This window comes from Mirounga angustirostris, unplaced genomic scaffold, assembly GCF_029215605.1.
Source record: "Mirounga angustirostris isolate CCGP_5_RB_7025 unplaced genomic scaffold, mMirAng1.0.hap1 SCAF_2, whole genome shotgun sequence".
Classification (NCBI taxonomy): Eukaryota; Metazoa; Chordata; class Mammalia; order Carnivora; family Phocidae; genus Mirounga; species Mirounga angustirostris.
Genome location: NW_026991710.1, coordinates 157,204,205 through 157,224,464, shown reverse-complemented (window position 1 = coordinate 157,224,464; position 20,260 = coordinate 157,204,205). Strand labels below are relative to the sequence as shown.

Sequence of the window (20,260 nt, the reverse complement as noted above, 5' to 3'; positions counted from 1 at the left end):
CTAACCAGTTGGACTGGTTTTAATCTGTTGCTTTGAGGGGTCTGTGACTGATGTAAACTCTCAATGTAAAGGAGAGGCCAAGGAGACCTCTTGAATCGATAGGTCTGATCCGAGACTACATAGAAATCAAAGGGAAAACTTCATACAACTTAATTTAAATAGTGAATATGATCTTAGAGTCAAAAATTGAAATTCGTCAAGTCCCACTTTATCGTTTTTAGAGCAGTAAAGATGCAGCGGATTTGACCAGCTATCGCTGTGCAGAAGGCTTTCGAAAGTATCTGCTATTATTATCCGGACCAGTTTGGCTGGTCCTATTCCTTTTGAGTGCACATTTTTACGTTTAGTCCTTCCATAACTGGTGATAATAAATATGTCTAATTAGAAATAAATAGTTGACCGATTCGATACTTATAAAGCATTGTGCTATTACTTGATTAAAACAATGTTGCTGCTAAGCTTAAACTGATAATTCACTTCCACCTTGAATTTAAGAATTCAAAAGTAGAGGAATTTTACTTCCCAGTAATAAATCACTTCTAGCATGTCTCTCCATTTCTGAGAAATTCACCAATTAGATTTTAGTTAAGTTCAATTGGGTAACACATTTCCTTAGCTTATTTCTATTTCTAGAGCTTATTTAAGTCACCACATTAGCTTCAGTGCCTGGGAATCCTTCCCGAGCAAGCCTTTTCTTGGGTTTTAGAATGCTTGCCAGCACCTAGTAACGGGAACAGATTATCAACAAGAAGTATAAGGTTAGGGAGGGAAAGATTCTCCTCCCTGTTGCACTCACTCAGCACTCTGTCACTAAAAGTGATATTCCCCACCCCTGGTTTCCGATTTGTTTTCCAGACTTGTGAAGTTTTAGTTAATATCATTAAATATAGAACTGTACTAGGCATTTACATTATTGACTCAAAATTTCTACTTTGTGAGTCAAACTTAATAGAAATCTTTTTTCCCTACATTCTCCAAAAGTGCTATCCCTAAAAATTCTTTGGGATCCTTTATTTAGTTGAAACATAGGAATTGCTTGGGAACTAGCTTTATCCAACAGCATAAAGATCAAGCAGGATCTATTAGCAGAATCACATAGCTAACCCTGGAGTCCACCCACATGACAGCATTTTCAGTAAAATAGGGCATATGATGGGGTGCCTGGGTGGCTCAGTCGGTTAAGCGTCTGCCTTTGGCTCAGGTCATGATCCCAGGGGCCTGGGATCGAGCCCTGCATTGGGCTCCCTGCTTGGTGGGGAGTCTACTTCTTCCTCTCCCACTCTCCCTGCTGTGCTCTCAAGAGCTCTCTCTCTGTCAAATAAATAAATAAATAATATCTTTTAAAAAATTGGGCATATAAGGTAATTGTTCCCCTGTCTTTGCATTCACAACATGGCACCAAGAGACAACGTCCTTAGAATTATGCCTCAAACTGTAGATCTTCAAGTACTTGGTGGCGGGGACAGAGGTTCTGCAGTGTCTTTTGTGAGAACAGGGTGACATATAGACAGGTGTCCCTTATCTTTCACCTTGAACAGAGAACCACCTCCTCTCTTTACATTCCATCTTGTATTTTCAAGACTGTCTCCTTGGTATTATTCCCACTGATATTATTACCACATGGATTTATTTCCCAGCCAGAATGTAAAAAATAAAGCGATTTGCATTTTCCCATCTCTTCCTTTTTGTTTATCTGCCCCCATCATCCAAAGGAAAAAAATATGCACCTCAGACCATGACTTGTGCTCAGTTTCCATATACATGAAATGAAAGAATGAAACATAATTAGGCCAGCTGTTTGTTTGCCCTTCACCATCCCCTGAGAGAAATAACTTATAGGATTTCATCATAGGAAAAAAAAAACCAAATATTTAAAAGGATGTGACAGTTGTTTGGGGGTGAGGATGTAAGTGCAATGACAAAAGAGAAAGGTCTTCAATATATTCCAGCAGGATATCTAGGGGATACAGTACTTTTTGAAATTATTTTGTTTCAAATTAGCAATGCTTTCTTGTCTTCATAAAGTGACTAGAAAACCCTCAGAAGTATTTATAATTTAATCTTAATAGCCAAAATGATAGACTTAATCGGTTGTATTTTCCCTTGATATTTGTACTCACTTATATACTACACTAAATTTAAAATCACCAGATAGTTTGAGGGGGTACAGTGAAGCCCAGATCTGAAGTCAATTTTGAATAAACTCTGATCCAGGTCTTAATGTCATGTGTCTAGTTTGGAAAGACATTCTTTAAACAGTTTGGAACAAATGTGAACAAAAATGAAAATGCCAATATTATTTATTATGGGCTAAATTCCAAGAATGCTCCAAACTCATTAAAGAATAAAGGAGCAACCCAGACCAGTGCCTGTTATATTAATCTTGTCAATGAGTTTTAACTTTTCTAAAACTAATAAGCAGTAAAATAATTATCTAACCCAATCCAAAATAATAGTTTTATTTTTCTTCATCTAAGTTTTGCTTGTCAGATGTAAACCACCATGTGAGTTCTGTGGGAGAGAGAAAGCAAGTATTAAAATGATTTAATAGAAACATATTGTGTTACATCTCAGATTTGTATAATCCCTGGATGGCAGTTAATTGTGTTTATTCCACAGGCTTCAAAATAATTAACCTGATGTTATTCAGCTGGGAGGAGGCTGAGTCATTTCCATCAAATTTAAGGATGAATGAGCCAAACAATATTTAGGTCTGTCGCATTTCTCTAACTGCTGTCTAATTTGTTCTAATTCAAGTCTCTTTCAGAGGCCTTCTTGGTTTCATAAAAATAAGAGCCATTAAAAGAAATTCTATCTGTTTCTTTTAGAGAATGTACTCTGTTGCAAGAGTTTGGGAAGAGCTGAAAATCTGTTGATTTCAAACCAAAGAAAATGAGAGGTTGCTGGAGGCTTTTTAAAAAACACTCTGGTTCATTTGTTGATTTATTTTGTTTGTCATTTGGAAGTGCTCAGCTATCAAAGAGTTGGGAATAAATTTCTCCACTAATTTATGTATTTGACTCTATATTTAAGTCAATTGGTAATTTCTGATTTCATGAAGCATTGATTTAGATATTAACTAGAATCATGGAGAGGAGTGTGTATAGTAAGAAAACTTGCAGTGGTTGGATTGGCCTGTTTCCCTCTCCACTTCTGAATGGGAAATGTGTGTGGGGTATCATTTTTTGCTTTTATAAAAGAATCAGCTATAATTAATTATTTTATGACCCCAGGGCAACTTGGACTAATATTTACTCTCAGAATAATGTGTGTATTGTATGAAACCATTTTTCATGCAGCATTTTTAGAAGAGTTACTATGGTTGCAACATTGGTGAATATACAGCTTCAAGAACTCCATATTAGTGGGACTAATTGCATTGATTGGACACAATCCACTAGACAGCATGTGGTTGCCTTATGTATGCTTGTTTGGTATTATGGGTTTACAAGAAGCTCCAGGGAATTGTGTCAATACCATCAGTTCATTTCTGGCAAGAGTAATTTGCTTACTTCATGGCATCTTATTATTTTGAAATAATTACGATAATTATGAAAATTTTAACTCAAAGTTAAGAAAATCATTGTAATGTTCCTTTAGGCTTATGAATTTGTTATAATTTTTTATAAAGTGATGTTATTGTTTTCCTTTACCAAAAATTAATTAAATAGAAATAAAAATGCCCAGTGGATTATCTCTGTAGCAGCAAGAAGTCATTGAGGTACCTTATGCTTGAAGTCTTGACTATGTAATGAGACTTATTTTATCATAACCAATTAAAACTTTATCCAAATGATCATCACCTTTTCAAAGAGATTATGGGGAATTCTGTATTTATTTTCATAAAATCATAGACTACTTGAACTGTCCTTAAAGATCATTTAATCTGCCCTGTCTGTTCCAACAATTAAAAAATTAGAAGCAAACCCAAAGTTCAAGTATTCTAGGGTTGAATCCATGGTTTTAAGGGGTTTTGAAGAGTAAATCTTGAGGCACATGCACCCCAGTCTTTATAGCAGCAATGTCTACTGTAGCCAAAATATGGAAAGAGCCCAGATGTCCATCAACAGAGGAAAGGATAAGGAGAATGTGGTATATAAACACAATGGAATATTACTCAGACATCAAAAAGAATGAAATGTTGCCATTTGCAACAACGTGGATGGAACTAGAGGGTATTATGCTAAGTGAAATAAGTCAATCAGAGAAAGACAAAATGAAATATCATATGATTTCACTCATATGTGGAATTTAAGAAACAAAACATGAACGTAGGGGAAGGAAAGAAAAATAAGACTAAAACAGAGAGAGAGACAAACCATAAAAGAATCTTTTATTTATTTATTTATTTATTTATTTATTTATTTATTTAAGAGAGCACAAGCCAGGGGAGGAGCAGGCAGAGGGAGAAGCGGGCTCCCCATGGAGCAGGGAACCCAATGCGGGACTCAATCCCAGGACCCTAAGATCATGACCTGAGCCAAATGCAGATGCTTAACCAATGGAGCTACCAGGTGTCCCAACCGTAAAAGACTCTTACTATAGGAAACAAACTGAGGGGTGCTGGAGGGGAGGTGGATGGGGATGGGGTGACTGGGTGATGGGCATTAAGGAGGGCACTTGATGCAATGAGCACTGGGTGTTATATGCAACTGATGAATCACTAAATTCTACCTCTGAAACTAATAATACACTATATGTTAATTAAATTGAATTTAAATGTAAAAAAAGAGTAAATCTCAAGCCAGTGAAAGAGAAGTTATTGCATCCCTTTAATTGTTCATTTTTGACCTAATGAGTTTTTAGCCAATTTAATTACTTTTCCTATTCTTTGAAGTTAAAAGTAAATGGCTCTTGAGTGGTCAAGTGCATTTAGCCATCCTAAAATGATTTTAAAAAATGACATAAATAGGAATTTTTTAAAGATTCTGATTTAATTTCTAAAGAAAAATTTTAAAAATAAATATTCTCTGGAGCATTATTGGGATAACTGTACAAGTCATCCAAGATGACTAACAAAAAAATACTCACTTTTATTTGTTAAAAGAACAATAATAACATAAAGTTATATTACCATAGAATTTAGGTTTGAGTAATTTAATAAGCTGGGATTATCTTTAGAGAGAACTCTAGTCATGACACAGAGAACTAAAGCCTTTCCAGTCCACAGTGTTAGTAAATTGCTAGGCTGGGCCCATACTTTGTTTCCTACTGCATGTATATTCTGGGTAGACCAGTAGCCTCCTGAGAAACCAAAGAGTCGGTCTATTGATATTTCCTTACACACTACTCTACCCAGAGCAAGGACTCGATCAAGTGGGCAAATAAAAGAGAAAATAGAAAATTAAGTGTTAGCTTTGGGAAAACTCTGAATTCCTCTTAAAAATAACTTGTAGAGGGGTGCCTGGGTAGCTCAGTCGGTTAAGTTTCTGACTTCTGATTTTGGCTCAGGATCTCAGGGTCTTGAGACGGAGCCCCAAGTTGGGCTTGTGCTGGGCGTGGAGTCTGCTTGGGATTCTCTCCCCCCTCCCTTTGCGCCTCCTTGCTTGCTTGTGCATGCCCGCACATGCTCTCTCTCAAAAAAATAAAAGAAAATTAAAAAAAAATAACTCGTATTGAATGGAGCACTGGGTGTTATATGCACACAATGAATCATGGAACACTACATCAAAAACTAATGATGTAATGTATGGTGATTAACATAACATAATAAAATTTAAAAAAATAATAACTTATAGAAACAATGTTGACTTGAGAATTCAAAATATAGATAGAAGGTTGGATGAGATAACTGTTCAATTCTCTTTCAATATGACTGCAGGCTCAAAAATTTTCCTTCCAGACCAGTAAAAATGTTCTAATTGTTTGCTTCTTCAATTTTCATTCTTTTCATGCTCTGTATGCAAAAATGAAAGTTTATCTGTATTGCAAAAGCCAAGCATTCTATGGAACTGATATTGAAGGTTTTCTTATTGTGTCTTAGTTTTATTCATTACAATTGGAAAATATAAGAAAAAAATATTAGAGTCAGAAATGGCACACATTAGTTATTTCATTTTTGTAACACTGTAGTTTTCAGAATACTTCTACTCAATTATGCTGACATTGATTAGCATCTTAGAAGATTAGGTTGGCTTTTGCCTTCCCATACTAGCTTTTTCCTGTACTGCTTGCTACATTCCTTTATAGAGGATTCAAGGTAGCAAAGAGAGATGGAAAAATCCAAAAGAAATATTTTCACCAAATAGAGAAACACTTGTAAATTTTCAGTGGGGAAATATTTGAAGATATAGGTTCAAGATTTGAGAGGAAGTGTGGGCTTCTGATTTTGTCTATCTCTACACTTAAATAACTCTCTGACATAATTCAGTTAAGCCTCCGTGTGTAGCATTATTCATCAGAAATGCAATAAGGCTGATGATTATCAACCAGATTGCTTATTTGTTATGCTCCACTAAATCTTCTTTTACCTTTTTTCCCCCTCAGTAAATGCTATCAAAGAACTCCCTGGAGTAAAGAACTATGAAGTGGTTTATCCCAGAAGACTTTATCCACTACATAAAAGAGAGGTCAAGGAGCCAGAACAACAGGTACAGCTTTTGGCTTAACAAAGAATTTTGAAAAAATATACATAAATATATTTACATATGATATACAGATAGATATACAACTATAACATATATGCATATTTATATATAGACATTTGCATTTGTTTGACTTTATTTTTATTAATCTTCACAATGATCCAATGTTCTATCATTAGCCTCATTTTGAAGATTAAGATTCTGATGGTTGAAATAAACTGCGCAGGGTCACACAGAAAATAAACTTTAATACTTTTATGATAATTCATAATTCTGTGTACTTCTAAAGAGATTTGATACAATTTATTTTATCTATTATCTATCTATCGATCATCTATGTATCTACATACCAACAAAACCATAATAAAACTGAAGTCGAAAATAAAATATTGTGGATGAAAATTAAGTTAGAATGAATTACTATAATTAAACATGAAATTTTCCTTTGTCTTTTCTGAAGAGAAAGGTATTAAAGTTTGTATAGTTCTTAACTACTTAATGAAAAAACACATTCTCAGTCAAAAGATAAAGGCTAAAACACGATGATTCATTCAACAATTTTCTAAGTACCTGCACCCAGAAGTTTTCTGCTGGGAGCCAGGAAGAATATAGATAAATGAGACATAAATAATAACTTGCAGAAATATTGTAAGATGCCACTCCCTGGGAGTACCTACTCCCCCATTGGATAAGGTTCCTAACAGATGATTTCTTCTAAAGCAAATGTTTATAGTAGCAGAACCTATAGTAGACCCTGTTTATAAAAATAATTCTTTCTCAACAAAATGTTTCTGTTAAATTTAAATGGGACCTATATGCATTGGATTCCTCATCAGTATGGCTTCCTTAAATGCTTTCCAGCATTCTCTTAAAAATGCCAGATACCAGGACACTGGGTGGCTAAGTCAGTTAAGCGTCTGCCTTCAGCTCAGGTCGTGATCCCAGGGTCCTGGGATCGAGCTCTGCATGGGGCTCCTTGTTCATCAGGGAGCCTGCTTCTCTCTTTCCCTCTGCCTGCAGCTCCCCCTGCTTGTGCTCTCTCTCTCTCTGACAAATAAGTAAATAAAATTTTTTTTTAAAATGCCAGGTACATTTTATCACTCATTATTTTGAGGGACATTTGAATACACACCCAGTGTTTTTATTGCAGTTATAAAGTGATTTCTTTATAAAACAAATTTAAGTTTTTGAATAATTTATTTTGATGAAAAAACATAGAGTAGTTACTGGTACCTAATAGATGATCAATCTCAATTTTTGGAATAGTTGAGTAGATACATGCAGTTGATGCAATGTGCTTGATATTCATCACAAATACATCATTTATCTAGTCTACAACTCAATTAACTGGTTGCATGAACCTTATATTTTCCTGATCCATAGGGAAAGGGTAAAGGATCTGAATTGAAAAGGCTTGTTTATATTCACATCTTAACTTCGTTAATTTTCTCTGTATAAATTTAGACACAAACAAACTTCAAATTCGTGTCTTTAAATTGAGATAATAATAGTAATGCTTATCTTATGTGGCTATTTTGAGAAAACTTGTCTGAAAAGCAGAGCTGGATGCAATCATTAACTCCCTGCTCAAGATTATGTTATGACACTGTCCTGTGTAACACTGTCCTATGTAATTTATGGCTAACCATCATGGCTCTTTTGCTTGATGTTATGGTTTATCAAGCCATTTTGTCTTCTTTCTGCTTTTGACACAACCTCCTTTTTAGTCAGCTTTGGTATTCTCAAGGCCTTTCTTAATAATACACTTGTTTCCACCTATCTGCACTTTTTAAAGGGGTTTTTTCCTACTTAACATGTTCTCCTTATATGTAATGCCCAGTCCACCTTATATTCTTTGTGAAGTCAACATAGAATAGTCTATGCTTCAAAAATGGTCAGTGTTACACCGTTTGGCTCTTGATTTTCTTTTAATATTGATTTTACTGTAGTTATGGTGTATGTGTGTGTGTATGTGTGTGTGCGTGCATGTCTGTGAGAGTAATTTTAATCTTCTCTTCTGTTTAAAATGGCCCAGGTCAATTAAAAAAAAATCATTTCCTTCTAGTGGGTACTTTCCAAATCAAGGTGCATCTTTCCTCTCCTCACCCATAGTTTAGGACCCAGGCTGCACACAAATAGGGTAGATTTTTTATTAGCAGGCATTGCTCTCCACCACAGACTTGTACTTGGGACGTACAGTTATCACATCACCCAGTGCACCCTCTTTCATAAATACTTGTTTTCTTCTTTATTGTTTCCTTTCATCTATAATCTCTATGCCAGTGTCGGCTAAAACTTCCAGTCCAAAAGCAATAATCTCTTCTAAAACAATCTCCAAATAATATTTTAGGTGAAAATCCACTAAAAACCATTGCTGGCAGGAAATAGAAATTAGAAAGCTCTTCTGGGCAGAAAATTACATCTACTATCCTCCTAATATTTTGATTCCATTTGGCCTTTCTTAAATCTAAATGATAAGTGGTTACAATGATTCCCCATAACTTTTATTTTCAGCCCTTAGCCTTTTTTTTTTTTTTTTGTCCCAGCTCCTGCTATTCATCAGCATGAAGTGATTTACAGCAGCCTCTCCTCTTCTAGACATACAGTATAGGATATTTATACCCAGGAGTTTTTGACATCAGAGAGGACTCCAGTAACTAATCATTTAAGGGGAATGTGGGCCATACCAATTGACCTTGGAGATGGCAAATCCCTGCACAATCCCCCTGACTTGAAGTCTCTAACTCACCCTTGCTGAGCTCAGGTATTGCTCTGGCCAGGAGAGGGAGGAGAGAAGAAAAGCTTGGCCTTAGGTGTAGCCCAGCAGAGGAAACAGCACTCAGTCATATTTGGTCTGCCATATTTAGATCTCTTTAATAACAACATCGTGGTACTCCCCAGTAAAAAAACTCTGTTTTATAGAACAAAATCAGAATTCAGTACCCAATAGCATCTTCTTCAACATACAGTCCTCTGTATCTCTTTTGGTATATATAAATCTCAAAACTGTCCTCCTTTTCCACATGAGGTTTGCTTGATGTGGTATTTTCTCATTCTGAACTCCTGAGACTTTATTTTCTTCCTGATGACTTCTCTCTCCTTTTGAGTACATATTTCTATTGTTTTGTCCATATTCTGACCTCCAGTTAGCCGTGAGAAGGCCTCCAGACCAAACATCTATCAGTAGAAGTCTTTGAGGTCTTTGGGTCTGTGGGCATACTATTCCTTCTTCTCAAATAACTTTACCACCCTGCTTCACCTGGCTAATTCATATCTCAGCTTATATGTTACTTCCTCAAGAAAGCCTTTCCTGACCTTAAGATGTTAGACATCTTACCTTGCACTCATATTTATATCCTTTATCATATAACATAAATCACTTTTATTGTCTGTCTTTCCACAGGATTAGAAGCTTTCTGACAGTAGGTTTCAATTTTTCTTGCTTAGAGTTGAATTTCCAGAACTGAGTAGAGGTATGCATATAATTAACACTCAAATAATATTTGTAAAATGCATGAGTGGATGGGTGGATAGATGGATAGAAAGGTCCCAAATAATATGTCTATTCAGCTGGCAGAGTTAAATCAAACTAACAAATCAGTTAGAAGAGGCTGGAAGCAGACATTAGCTATATAAACTATATAGCTTACCATTAAAGAAAGCAAGCATTGTTTGCTAATTATTAAAAAGATGGACATAGCCAAATGAATATTTATGTGTGTTTATAATCACCAGTAAATGTTTGTGCATTTTTGCAGGAAAAATTTGAAACTGAATTGAAGTATAAAATGACAGTTAATGGGAAAATCGCAGTGCTTTACTTGAAAAAAAACAAGTAAGTGTTTTTACTTCTGATATTGTCCTTACCAACAGCAAGTCAGCATGTGGAAAATGTGCTAATTGAGGCTGTTTCTGCTTAAGGCTCTCAAAAACCTATGCTAATAAATTTTCTCTCTCAACCGGCCCAAGGGGTTCTGTGACTATTTGTTCCTACCGAAGTAGTGAAAACACATTGAGTAAAGTAACAGTTTACTAGTAGTTGGATCCTTCTAAAAAATAACAGTTCACTAGTGTTTGTATCCTTGAGATACAAGCAGATATACATTTTATCAAATTCTGTGAAAAAGCAGATAGATTTTAAATCTTCCCCTACATTATTGTAGTTTATTATTCTAATACTGAAAGATTAGGTCTTAAAACAATTTGCAACCATTTCCATCAGGAAAAACAAAAAAGACATAATAATTAAATAAACTCTAGGACCAAAGGACAAGTCAGTGGTAAAACCGGAATTGGGCTCTCCTGATGCCTACACCAGTGCTCCTTCCATCCAGCTACACACTAACCCGCCCACTTTCTCATGCATTATATTGTTCTCTTGTTCCTTCGTTCTCTGCATTCAGGTCAGCTACATTCAACATTTCTTTCAAGTTTCACTGCCTCAGCTCTCACTCAAATCTTGATGAGCCTATATCTCGCCTATTTCAAAAGTAGTTTTCTCCCCTCATTTTGTGCTTTCAAGCTCTTTCATTCCCTAAACTATTCTATATAGTACAGCAAGATTTTTTTCCTCAAATAGACTATTGCCTTTTGCAAAAAATCACAACTGCCTGGACTTTGGAAATGGAGTGGTAAAGTAAAATGGAAATAGTACAGTTGTGGACTTTAGGCAGACCTAGATATGATCCTTTGCCCCTGGAACTGTGTAATCTCATCTGAAAAATGAAGCAAGTCATATTTATCCTACTGGATTGCAGAAAGGATTAAATGAATGATCCATGTAAGGTGTCTAACTCAGTGGCTGGCATAGAGATGGCATTCAGCATATGGTAATTACTTCCTTTTCTCCTTGCCCTGCCTCTTTAAAAAGTATATCCAGACTCCTATGTGCTGCCGGGTAATTGAAAGAATTCTGAGAAGCTCAATGAAAATGCCAGAAGGGCCCTAATTACCAAATGCAAGTCAATTCCCAATAAACTTTCCACTGCTACAATTGTTAGCAGTCACTGGGAACCAAAAAGGACTGGGTGAAAATGTAGTTGTCTTAAACTGGGCAGGAGCACTGCTCTTTTCAGTCATATTTATCAACTCTACCCTTCTCAGTTCCATTTCTTCCTCAAATCTCCCCTCAGAGAAGTATCAAAGTCTGATGAGAAAGCAGACACTGTTCCACACTACTCAGGAATGTCAGAAACTCTGCTCCCTCAGTCTTTGCATTGTAAGCATCCTCTTCATACTTGGACTCGTCTTGAGGGCTTAGGAGAAGGAGCTCAGGAGTTAAAACTTTCCTGCACACCCAGTGAAAGCTTTCACTTTGATCACTGCACTTTTCAATTAACATGAGTGACCATGAATTTTTTTTTCTTTTTTTTTCTCCAGGGGTCTCCTTGCACCAGGTTATGTGGAAACACGTTATAATTCCACTGGAGAGGAGGTCACCACAAGCCCACAAATCATGGTAAAAGAATATCCTAGAATCATTGTCATTTGGGATGTGACCCACATACCCAAAGGCAGTGTCATTGCCAGACAAAGAGTGAAAGTGAAAAAGCATTTACAATATTGGTGCTTTTCCCAGCAGTAGTAATTTCTTAATAGATCCTCTAATATTTGTACAGTTTGACAAGAACAAAGGTTCCTTGACAACCATGGTAACCCCTTCCAACCTTCAGGAGCTCCCTATAAGACAGTGGGCAGGAGTTTCTCACTTTCATTAGAAGAGTGAAGAATTAAATACATCTTGTGTTCTTAGTCAATGCCAATCACCTCTCTAGATCATATAGTGGCTCCAACTCAAGACTATTTCCTCAATGACGGAATTATAGGATTCTGTTTTCCTTAAATATTTTTTATTCTTGACTCTTATTTAGAGAATATGGCTGTGTGAAGTAGTGTGAGGAGTATTTTGTCATTGCCATCTTTTTTGAGCTCCATTTTTCTATTGGAAGGCCTTCAGGCATTCTCCTCATAGCTATGGCGCAGACATTTATGGGGGCCTCTACCTCATCTGTCTCAAAGCACAAAGGTATGCTTGGTTAAAGTACATCCATATAGAAAAGTGCTAGGATTGGGCATTTTGCTCCAGATGGAGAAGGGGATGTCACACTAACTCAGTCTGCTGAAACTCTTTGAATAAATCAAGAAATAACAACATTATCATGATAACCCATTCTTTGGAAAAAGCTTGTAGGTGTTAGAAGATAAAATGAGCAATCAGCCAAGGGAAAGAATGAACCTCTGATGTTTTGGGGGCTCAGATTTTAAATTTCTATCTCTAAGTTTGTTTCTTCTAGATGATGCATCTATCCCTGTTATCCTTTTTCTGCAATACCAATATCTATTTAGTAAATGCTCTTTAAGCATTGGGTTAATTAACTAAATATTACAGATTTTAACCATAAAGAGCTTCTTAACCGTTTTTTTTACCTCTCTAAGTTGACTGTTGCTCAGCATAAAATGATTTGAAAACATTAGAGATCTTGTTTCAAGCTCTCAAATTCAAATTTAGCAGTGGATCTAAGAAACACATACTATCCTTTACAAAACCCCCTTTTTCATTTCTTTAGGATGACTGTTATTACCAAGGACACATTGTTAATGAAAAAGTTTCAGATGCTAGCATCAGCACATGTAGGGGTCTAAGGTAAGGCTTCATGAATGGTTTGTGTATACCTGTGGTATTGGCATGAGTGTGTGTGTTTTAAAAAACCTGAAGAGTCTCAAATAGAATGAAGTATACTGTAGTTAAATATGAATCCTAAGGGTTGAAGAATTTTGAGATTTGAAGGAAACAGGGCTTCTCTTAATGGTGCTTTGTAAATTTACACATTTGAATTGCTTGCAGAGGTGTGTTTGTTTGTTTTCAAAATATAGGTTTTTGAGTCTGACTCTTTAGGGAATGGGAGCTCTTCACCTTTCCTCTTTACTCTAAACTCTCTCTTCAGTTTGTCCTATCAATGCCCATGACATTGCTTTCTTCTGTATATTAGTAACTCCCTAGGCATCTCTCTACAATGAGATATTTCTTCTGATGCCCAGACTTGATTATCTAATTTTGTCTTCCATATATCCATATCTCTTCCATATCTGGATAGATTAATGAAATCTCAATCTTAATAAACCCCTAATCAAACTAATGTTTTTCTCCCAAATCTGGTGTTTTTCCAGTGTTCTTTATCTCAGTGAATGATATAATCAACCAGCCACTTGCCCAATCCATAAACCTAGGTTCCTTGATGATCTCTTGCCTCTCAACTACCCATTTTCAATCCATTATCAAGCCCTATTGATTAGATATGCTAAATATTAGCTGAGATTATTCACTACATTCTTTCTCTACTGCCACATCCTAGTCCAAACTACCATGATCCTTTATGCAGACCATTGCAACAAACCACCTACTTATCTCCGCCCATCCACTCTTGTCTTCTAGTTCTGTGTACACTTAATCCAGTCTCCTATTATATATTCTTATACTTTCTTGTCCTAGCAGTTATCTGTAATTATGAATATCTCATATGTCATATAATTATGTTATTTGTGGGTCAAATGTGACTATTTTATCCACATCCGTCTTCCTCACTTGACTATAAGCTCCATGAAAGGGGAAACCATGACTCTTTTTTTCTTATTGTCTGCCTTTAATCCAATGACTAATGAATAATGGGTAGTCCCTAAATATTGGTTAAATGAATCTTAGTTTGGGGCTTCAGCAGAGATAATTGAGAAGAAATTGGTAATATTTGTTTATCATGTGCTTTATATATTATGTCCTTCAACCTTTATAATCATCCTATTAGGTAGGTATTATTCTCATGTTATAGATGGATAAACTGAGGCTGTGTGAGTTTAGGTAATTTTCCCATGGTATTACATCCAAGAAGTTATAGACTTAGAATCTTAACTCTTTTTTCTTTTTTAAGATTTTATTTATTTATTTGCTAGGGAGAGAGCACGCGTGCACCAGGGAGTGAGCAAGAGTACCAGCAGGGGGAGCTGCAGGCAGAGGGAGAAGCGGGCTCACTGCTGAGCAAGGAGCCCGATGCGGGACTCAATCCCAGGGCCCTGGGATCATGACCCGAGCCGATTAACCACCCAGGTGTCCCTAGAATCTTAACTCTTATTTATAAGCCTTCAAAGTCTTTATTTTCAGTGCACCTTTTGAGCAGACAAGGTATTAGATTGGAAGAACACTGAGTGAGAATCAGGAAATTTCCATTCTAATGTCAGCACTGATATAAGTTAGCTATGTGACATTACAGCAGTCACTTCTTCCCAACAGGTCCCATTTCCTTATAGAAAAAATAGGTTTAGGTCATCTCTAAGTGTATCTTTAGCTGCAATGTTGCACTATACTCTACCACCATGAGCTTGAAATTATGTGGTATTGGTAACTTTTTGGAGTCTATAAGTCTATATAGCACCCCAAAGCAGGAATATTTTGTAAGAATTACAAAATAAGGATTTTCATGTTTTTCAGGGGCTACTTCAGTCAGGGAGATCAAAAGTACTTCATTGAACCTTTAAGCCCCACAAATCAGGATGGACAGGAACATGCACTCTTCAAGTATGATCCCGAAGAAAAGACTAATAGCACCTGTGGGATGGATGACATATTATGGGCACATGGATCTCGGCAGAGTGTGGTTCTACCTGCCACCAGTCTGGTGGTATGCATACTTTCATTTTTTATTTGCAGTGCTTTCATGTATCCTGTTCTGTCTGTCCTGGGTTCCAGTCTTAGTAGTTGCAATTAAAGGAAACTTTATAGTCTTTGTTGAACTACTAGTACTACAGTAGGCTGTAGAGACACTAAAATCTTGTACACTGATGATTTATTTAATAAGTACTTGTGGATTAACTATTATTAACAACAATGTGCCAGGGTTGAAAAAAAGTATAAATATAATAATGCTTGCCCTCTAGGAACAGGCAATTTTGACAATACTACAACATACAACAAAGGTGTAAAGTATTATTACTTTGACATAAAATATCCTGCTGTCTTTATGAATGAATTCATTCAACAGTTTTCTTCCAGTCACAGAAGAAAAATGAATATGGCTTGTTTGAAACCATAGGAAGTATATAAAAAGTCATTGCCATAATTACGTTCATTTCCTTCAGGGGACACTTTATATCCAATCATCTCTTCAGATGTTCTCAGAATCCAAAGCACTGGGCAGAATTGGTTTTAGCAAAAGAAAATCTCTTTTGGGTTCAGTTTGCTTTGTGTTTAAATTCTACCAGGAATATGATACTAGGAACCCAGAAGAACCACTCCCAGGGATGAAGGATAAAAGAATCAAGGATAATTTCTCGATTTGGGCCTGAGCAAATGATGAATGGTAGTACTGTTACCTGAGCTGGGGAGAATGAGGGAGAAGCAGGTTTTGTTTGAGGTTTGGGAATCAGTAGTTTTATTTTGACCATGTTAAATTTGTGGTATTAGACATTTGAATGGATGCATGGAATAGGTAGTTAATTATAACAGTCTGGCCCTTAGAGGAGAGGCCAAGGCTGGAGATACACATTTGATAGTAATTAGTACAGAGTTCCTATTTAAAGAAGGTGTAACACAGGATGGGATTACCTAGGAAGAATGTGTAGATAAAGAATGGGACCTGGGGTTGAGCTTTTATGAGGGCCTTAATATATAGAGGTCTAAAAGAGGAGGGATGACAGTGAGTTACAAATCCCTGTATGCTTAGGGCCCCACTTCTATCTGTAATCTCTCTACCTTCTACTCCCTGCCTACCAAAAACCTCCCCCATTGTGTTCTGACAAACACAGATATCTTTTCTGTGCTTTAAACATGCCAATATCAATTCACTTCAGTCTTTTTGTTCATTTTTTTCTCTGCTGGAATTATCTTCCAATTTATCTTCCCTTGCCTGGTTTCTCATTTTCATTAATATGTTTGCTGCATGACCAACTCTTTAGAGCTTTCCCTAACCATCTATTCTGAAATAACTACCTCGGCACTCAGTATCATGTGATTCCATCTACTCCTCTGCGTAGCACTAATCACCACCTGATTTGCCTATGCCTGTTTGCCTAGTGGGAGCTCCTTAAGCCCACGAACCATGTCTGTTTCACTGCTTTATTCTTAGTGCCCACAGCACAAGTGGTGCAGAGTAAGTGCTAGTGAATACGCTACTCATGTGGAGGCTGGGAGGGAAGTGTGTAGCTCATTGGACTACACCTAGAAGTCTACTTTCAGTAATGTGTTCTTTTAATGGAGCTCATTTGCCTGTTTAAAAGACAACCACCTTGGGGGGAGGAGCAAGATGGCGGAGAGTAGGAGACCTAAATTTCATCTGGTCCCAGGAATTCAGCTAGATAGGGATCAAACCATTCTGAACACTTATGAACTCAACAGGAGATTGAAGAAAAGAAAAGCAACAACTCTCTGAACAGAAAAGTAACCACTTTCTGGAAGGTAGGACGTGCGGAGAAGTGAATCTGAGGTGATATTCGGGAGGAAGGATGGCGGGGGAGGGGGCCTCCATCAGTCGCTACTGGCAAGTGATAGAGCAGCGGAGCACAAAATCGGAACTTTTAGAAGTCAGCTCCGCTGGGTGATGTCTCTCCATGGCTAAGCGGGGGGTGGTACCCTCTCTGGGACAGTGTGGTCTCAGGACCCTCGGGGTCACAGAAAAACCGGGGGTGCCTGAGTGCATCAGGGCTCCCAGGTATCGGAACAGGGAAGCTGGCTGCAGAGACAAAGCCGAGGAGTGGGCTCTCAGCTCAGGGTTGCCATAAACTGTGATCTGCAGCACAGTTGGGCCACTGCTCTTCCAGCAGGGACCCAACAAGCGGCAGGTCCGGGGAGACTCCCCTTCCTCCCCCGGGAGGAGTGGCATGGGAGCGCACCGCAGAAATCTGCTGGGTTTGGAGACTCCAAACTGGGTCATGTGCCAGAGATAGAAATGCTTGGTTACAGGCCGGGTGAGCATGGAGTGCAGCTGGAGACCTGGGAGACAGGAGTGAGTGACTGCTTTTCTCTGGGGGTGCACTGAGGAGCGGGGCCCCGAGTTCTCAGCTCCTCCAGGGCAGAGATTGGGAGGCTGCCATTTTTACTCCCATCCTCCAAAGCTGTATGGAAAGCTTGCAGGGAACAAAAGCTCCTGAGAGCAAACCCAAGCAGATTACTTAGCCCAGCCCCCAACAAGGGCCGGGCAATTCCACCTCCAGCAAAGACATTTGAGAACTGCTGTGACAGACCCCCCCCCCCCAGAAGATCAGGGAGAACAGCCAGCCAAGACCAAGTTTACCGATCAATGAGAACGGCAAAACTCCAGTGCTAGGGGAATACTGCACATAGAATTCATGGCTTTTTTCCCATGATTCTTTAGTCTTTCAAAGTTATTTTTTTTTAACTTTCTTTTTCATTCTTTTTTTTAATTGAATTTTTCTTTTTCCCTTTTTCAACCAACATCTTACCAATCCCTTTTTTAAAAATCTTTTTTATTTTTCATTTTTACAGTCATATTCTATCACTTCAAAATAGTTAACCTTATTTTTGGTATATATATATATATATATATAGTTCTCTTTTTAAAATTTTGGGATACAATTTCTTCTAACAGAGCAAAATGTACCCTAAATCTCTAGTCTCCTGACTTATCACATTCTCTCCCTTCTTTTTTTTTTAAATCCACTTCTTTCTTTTTTCAACCAAGTTCTTATATTATCAATTCCTTTTATAAAATCTTTTATAATTTTCATCTTTACAGTCATATTCCATCCCTTCATTGTATTTACCCTTATTTTTGTACATATATAAGTTTTTCTTTCTTTTTTTAATTTTTTCTTTTTTATTTATTTATTTTTTAAGTTTTTATTTCTTTAAAATTTTGGGAGGAACTTTCTCCTAACAGACCAATATACACCCCAAATCTAGTGTGTGGCACTGATCTATTCACCAGCCTGATCATATTTGATCATATTCTTTTTTTATCTTTTCCTTTTTCTTCCTTTTTCTTTTTTCTTTCTTTACCTTCCTTTCCCCCCGGTTTCAGGGCTCTTCCGATTTGTTTATTGTATGTTTTTCTGGGGTCGTTATTACCACTGTTAGCATTTTGTTCTCTCATTCATCTATTCTCCTCTGGAAAAAATGACAAGATGGAAAAAATCACCTCAAAAAAAAAAAGGAACAAGAGGCAGTACACACTGCCAGGGACCTAATCAATACGGAATTAGTAAGATGTTGGAACTAGAGTTCAGAATGATGATTTAAAGATACTACTGGGCTTGAAAAAGGCATGGAAGATATTACAGAAACCCTTTCTAGAGAAATAAAAGAACTAAAATCTAACCAAGTCAAAATAAAAAAGGCTATTAATGAGGTGCAATCAAAAATGGAGGCTCTAACTGCTAGGATAAATGAGGCAGAAGAGAGAATTAGTGATATAGAAGACCAAATGATGGAAAATAAAGAAACTGAGAAAAAGAGCTCAGAGATAAACTGAGATAAAGATCCAGAGATAAACAACTACTGGATCACGAGGGCAGATTTGAGAGATAAGTGATACCATAAGATGAAACAATATTAGAATAATTGGGATCCCAGAAGAAGAAGAAAGAGAGAGGGGAGCAGAAGGTATATTGGAGCAAAATACAGCAGAGAAATTCCTTAATTTGGGGAAGGAAACAGGCATCAAAATCCAAGAGACACAGACACCCCCCTCAAAATCAATAAAAATAGGTGAACACCTCAACATCTAATAGTAAAACTCACGAGTCTCAGAGACAAACAGAAAATCCTGAAAGCAGCTCAGGACAAGAGGTCTGTACCCTACAATGGTAGAAACATTAGATTGGCAGCAGACCTATCCACAGAGACCAGGCAGGACAGAAAGGACTGGCTTGATATATTCAGAGCACTAAACGAGAAAAATATGCAGCCAAGAATACTATATCCAGCTAGGCTGTCATTGAAAATAGAAGGAGAGATAAAAGCTTCCAGGACAAACAAAAACTAAAGGAATTGGCAAACACAAAACCAGGCCTACAAGAAATATTGAAAGGGGTCCTCTAAGCAAAGAGAGATCCTAAAAGTAACATAGACCAGAAAGGAACACAGACAATATACAGTAACAGTCACCTTACAGGCAATGCAATGGCATTAATTCATATCTTTCAATAGTTACCCTGAATGTAAATGGGCTAAATGCCCCAATCAAAAGACACAGGCTATCAGATTGGAAAAAAAAACAAAAAACAAAAAAAAACCCTGTCGATATGCTGTCTGCAAGAGACTCATTTTAGACCCAAAGACCCCCAGATTGAAAGTGAGAGGGTGGAAAACCATTTCCCATGCTAATGGACACCAAAAGAAAGCTGAGGTGGCAATCCTTATATCAGACAAATTAGATTTTAAACCAAAGAGATGAGGAAGGACACTATATCGTACTTAAAGGTCTATCCAACATGAAGATCTAACAAGTGTAAATATCTATGCCCCTAACATAGGAGCAGCCAATTATATAAGGCAGTTAAACAAAAGCAAAGAAACACATCGACAACAATACAGTAATAGTGGGGGACTTTAACACCCCCCTCACTGAAATGGACAGATCATCTAAGCAAAAGATCAACAAGGAAATAAAGACGCTAAATGACACATTGGACCAAATGGACTTCACAGATCTATTCAGAACATTCCACCTCAA

The 20,260-nt window shown here is 37.1% G+C and overlaps 1 protein-coding gene across 1 annotated transcript in view; it reads left to right on the top strand.

The window, feature by feature from the left end:
- Window positions 1-20,260, top strand: part of ADAM28 (ADAM metallopeptidase domain 28) — an 80,500-nt gene that overhangs the window by 251 nt on the left and 59,989 nt on the right. Inside the window, exons 2-6 of the mRNA XM_045879543.3 lie at window positions 6,487-6,590; window positions 10,343-10,419; window positions 11,964-12,042; window positions 13,151-13,227; window positions 15,064-15,253. Of these exons, the coding sequence (XP_045735499.3) occupies window positions 6,487-6,590; window positions 10,343-10,419; window positions 11,964-12,042; window positions 13,151-13,227; window positions 15,064-15,253 (527 nt within the window). The remainder of the gene's footprint in view (window positions 1-6,486; window positions 6,591-10,342; window positions 10,420-11,963; window positions 12,043-13,150; window positions 13,228-15,063; window positions 15,254-20,260) is intronic.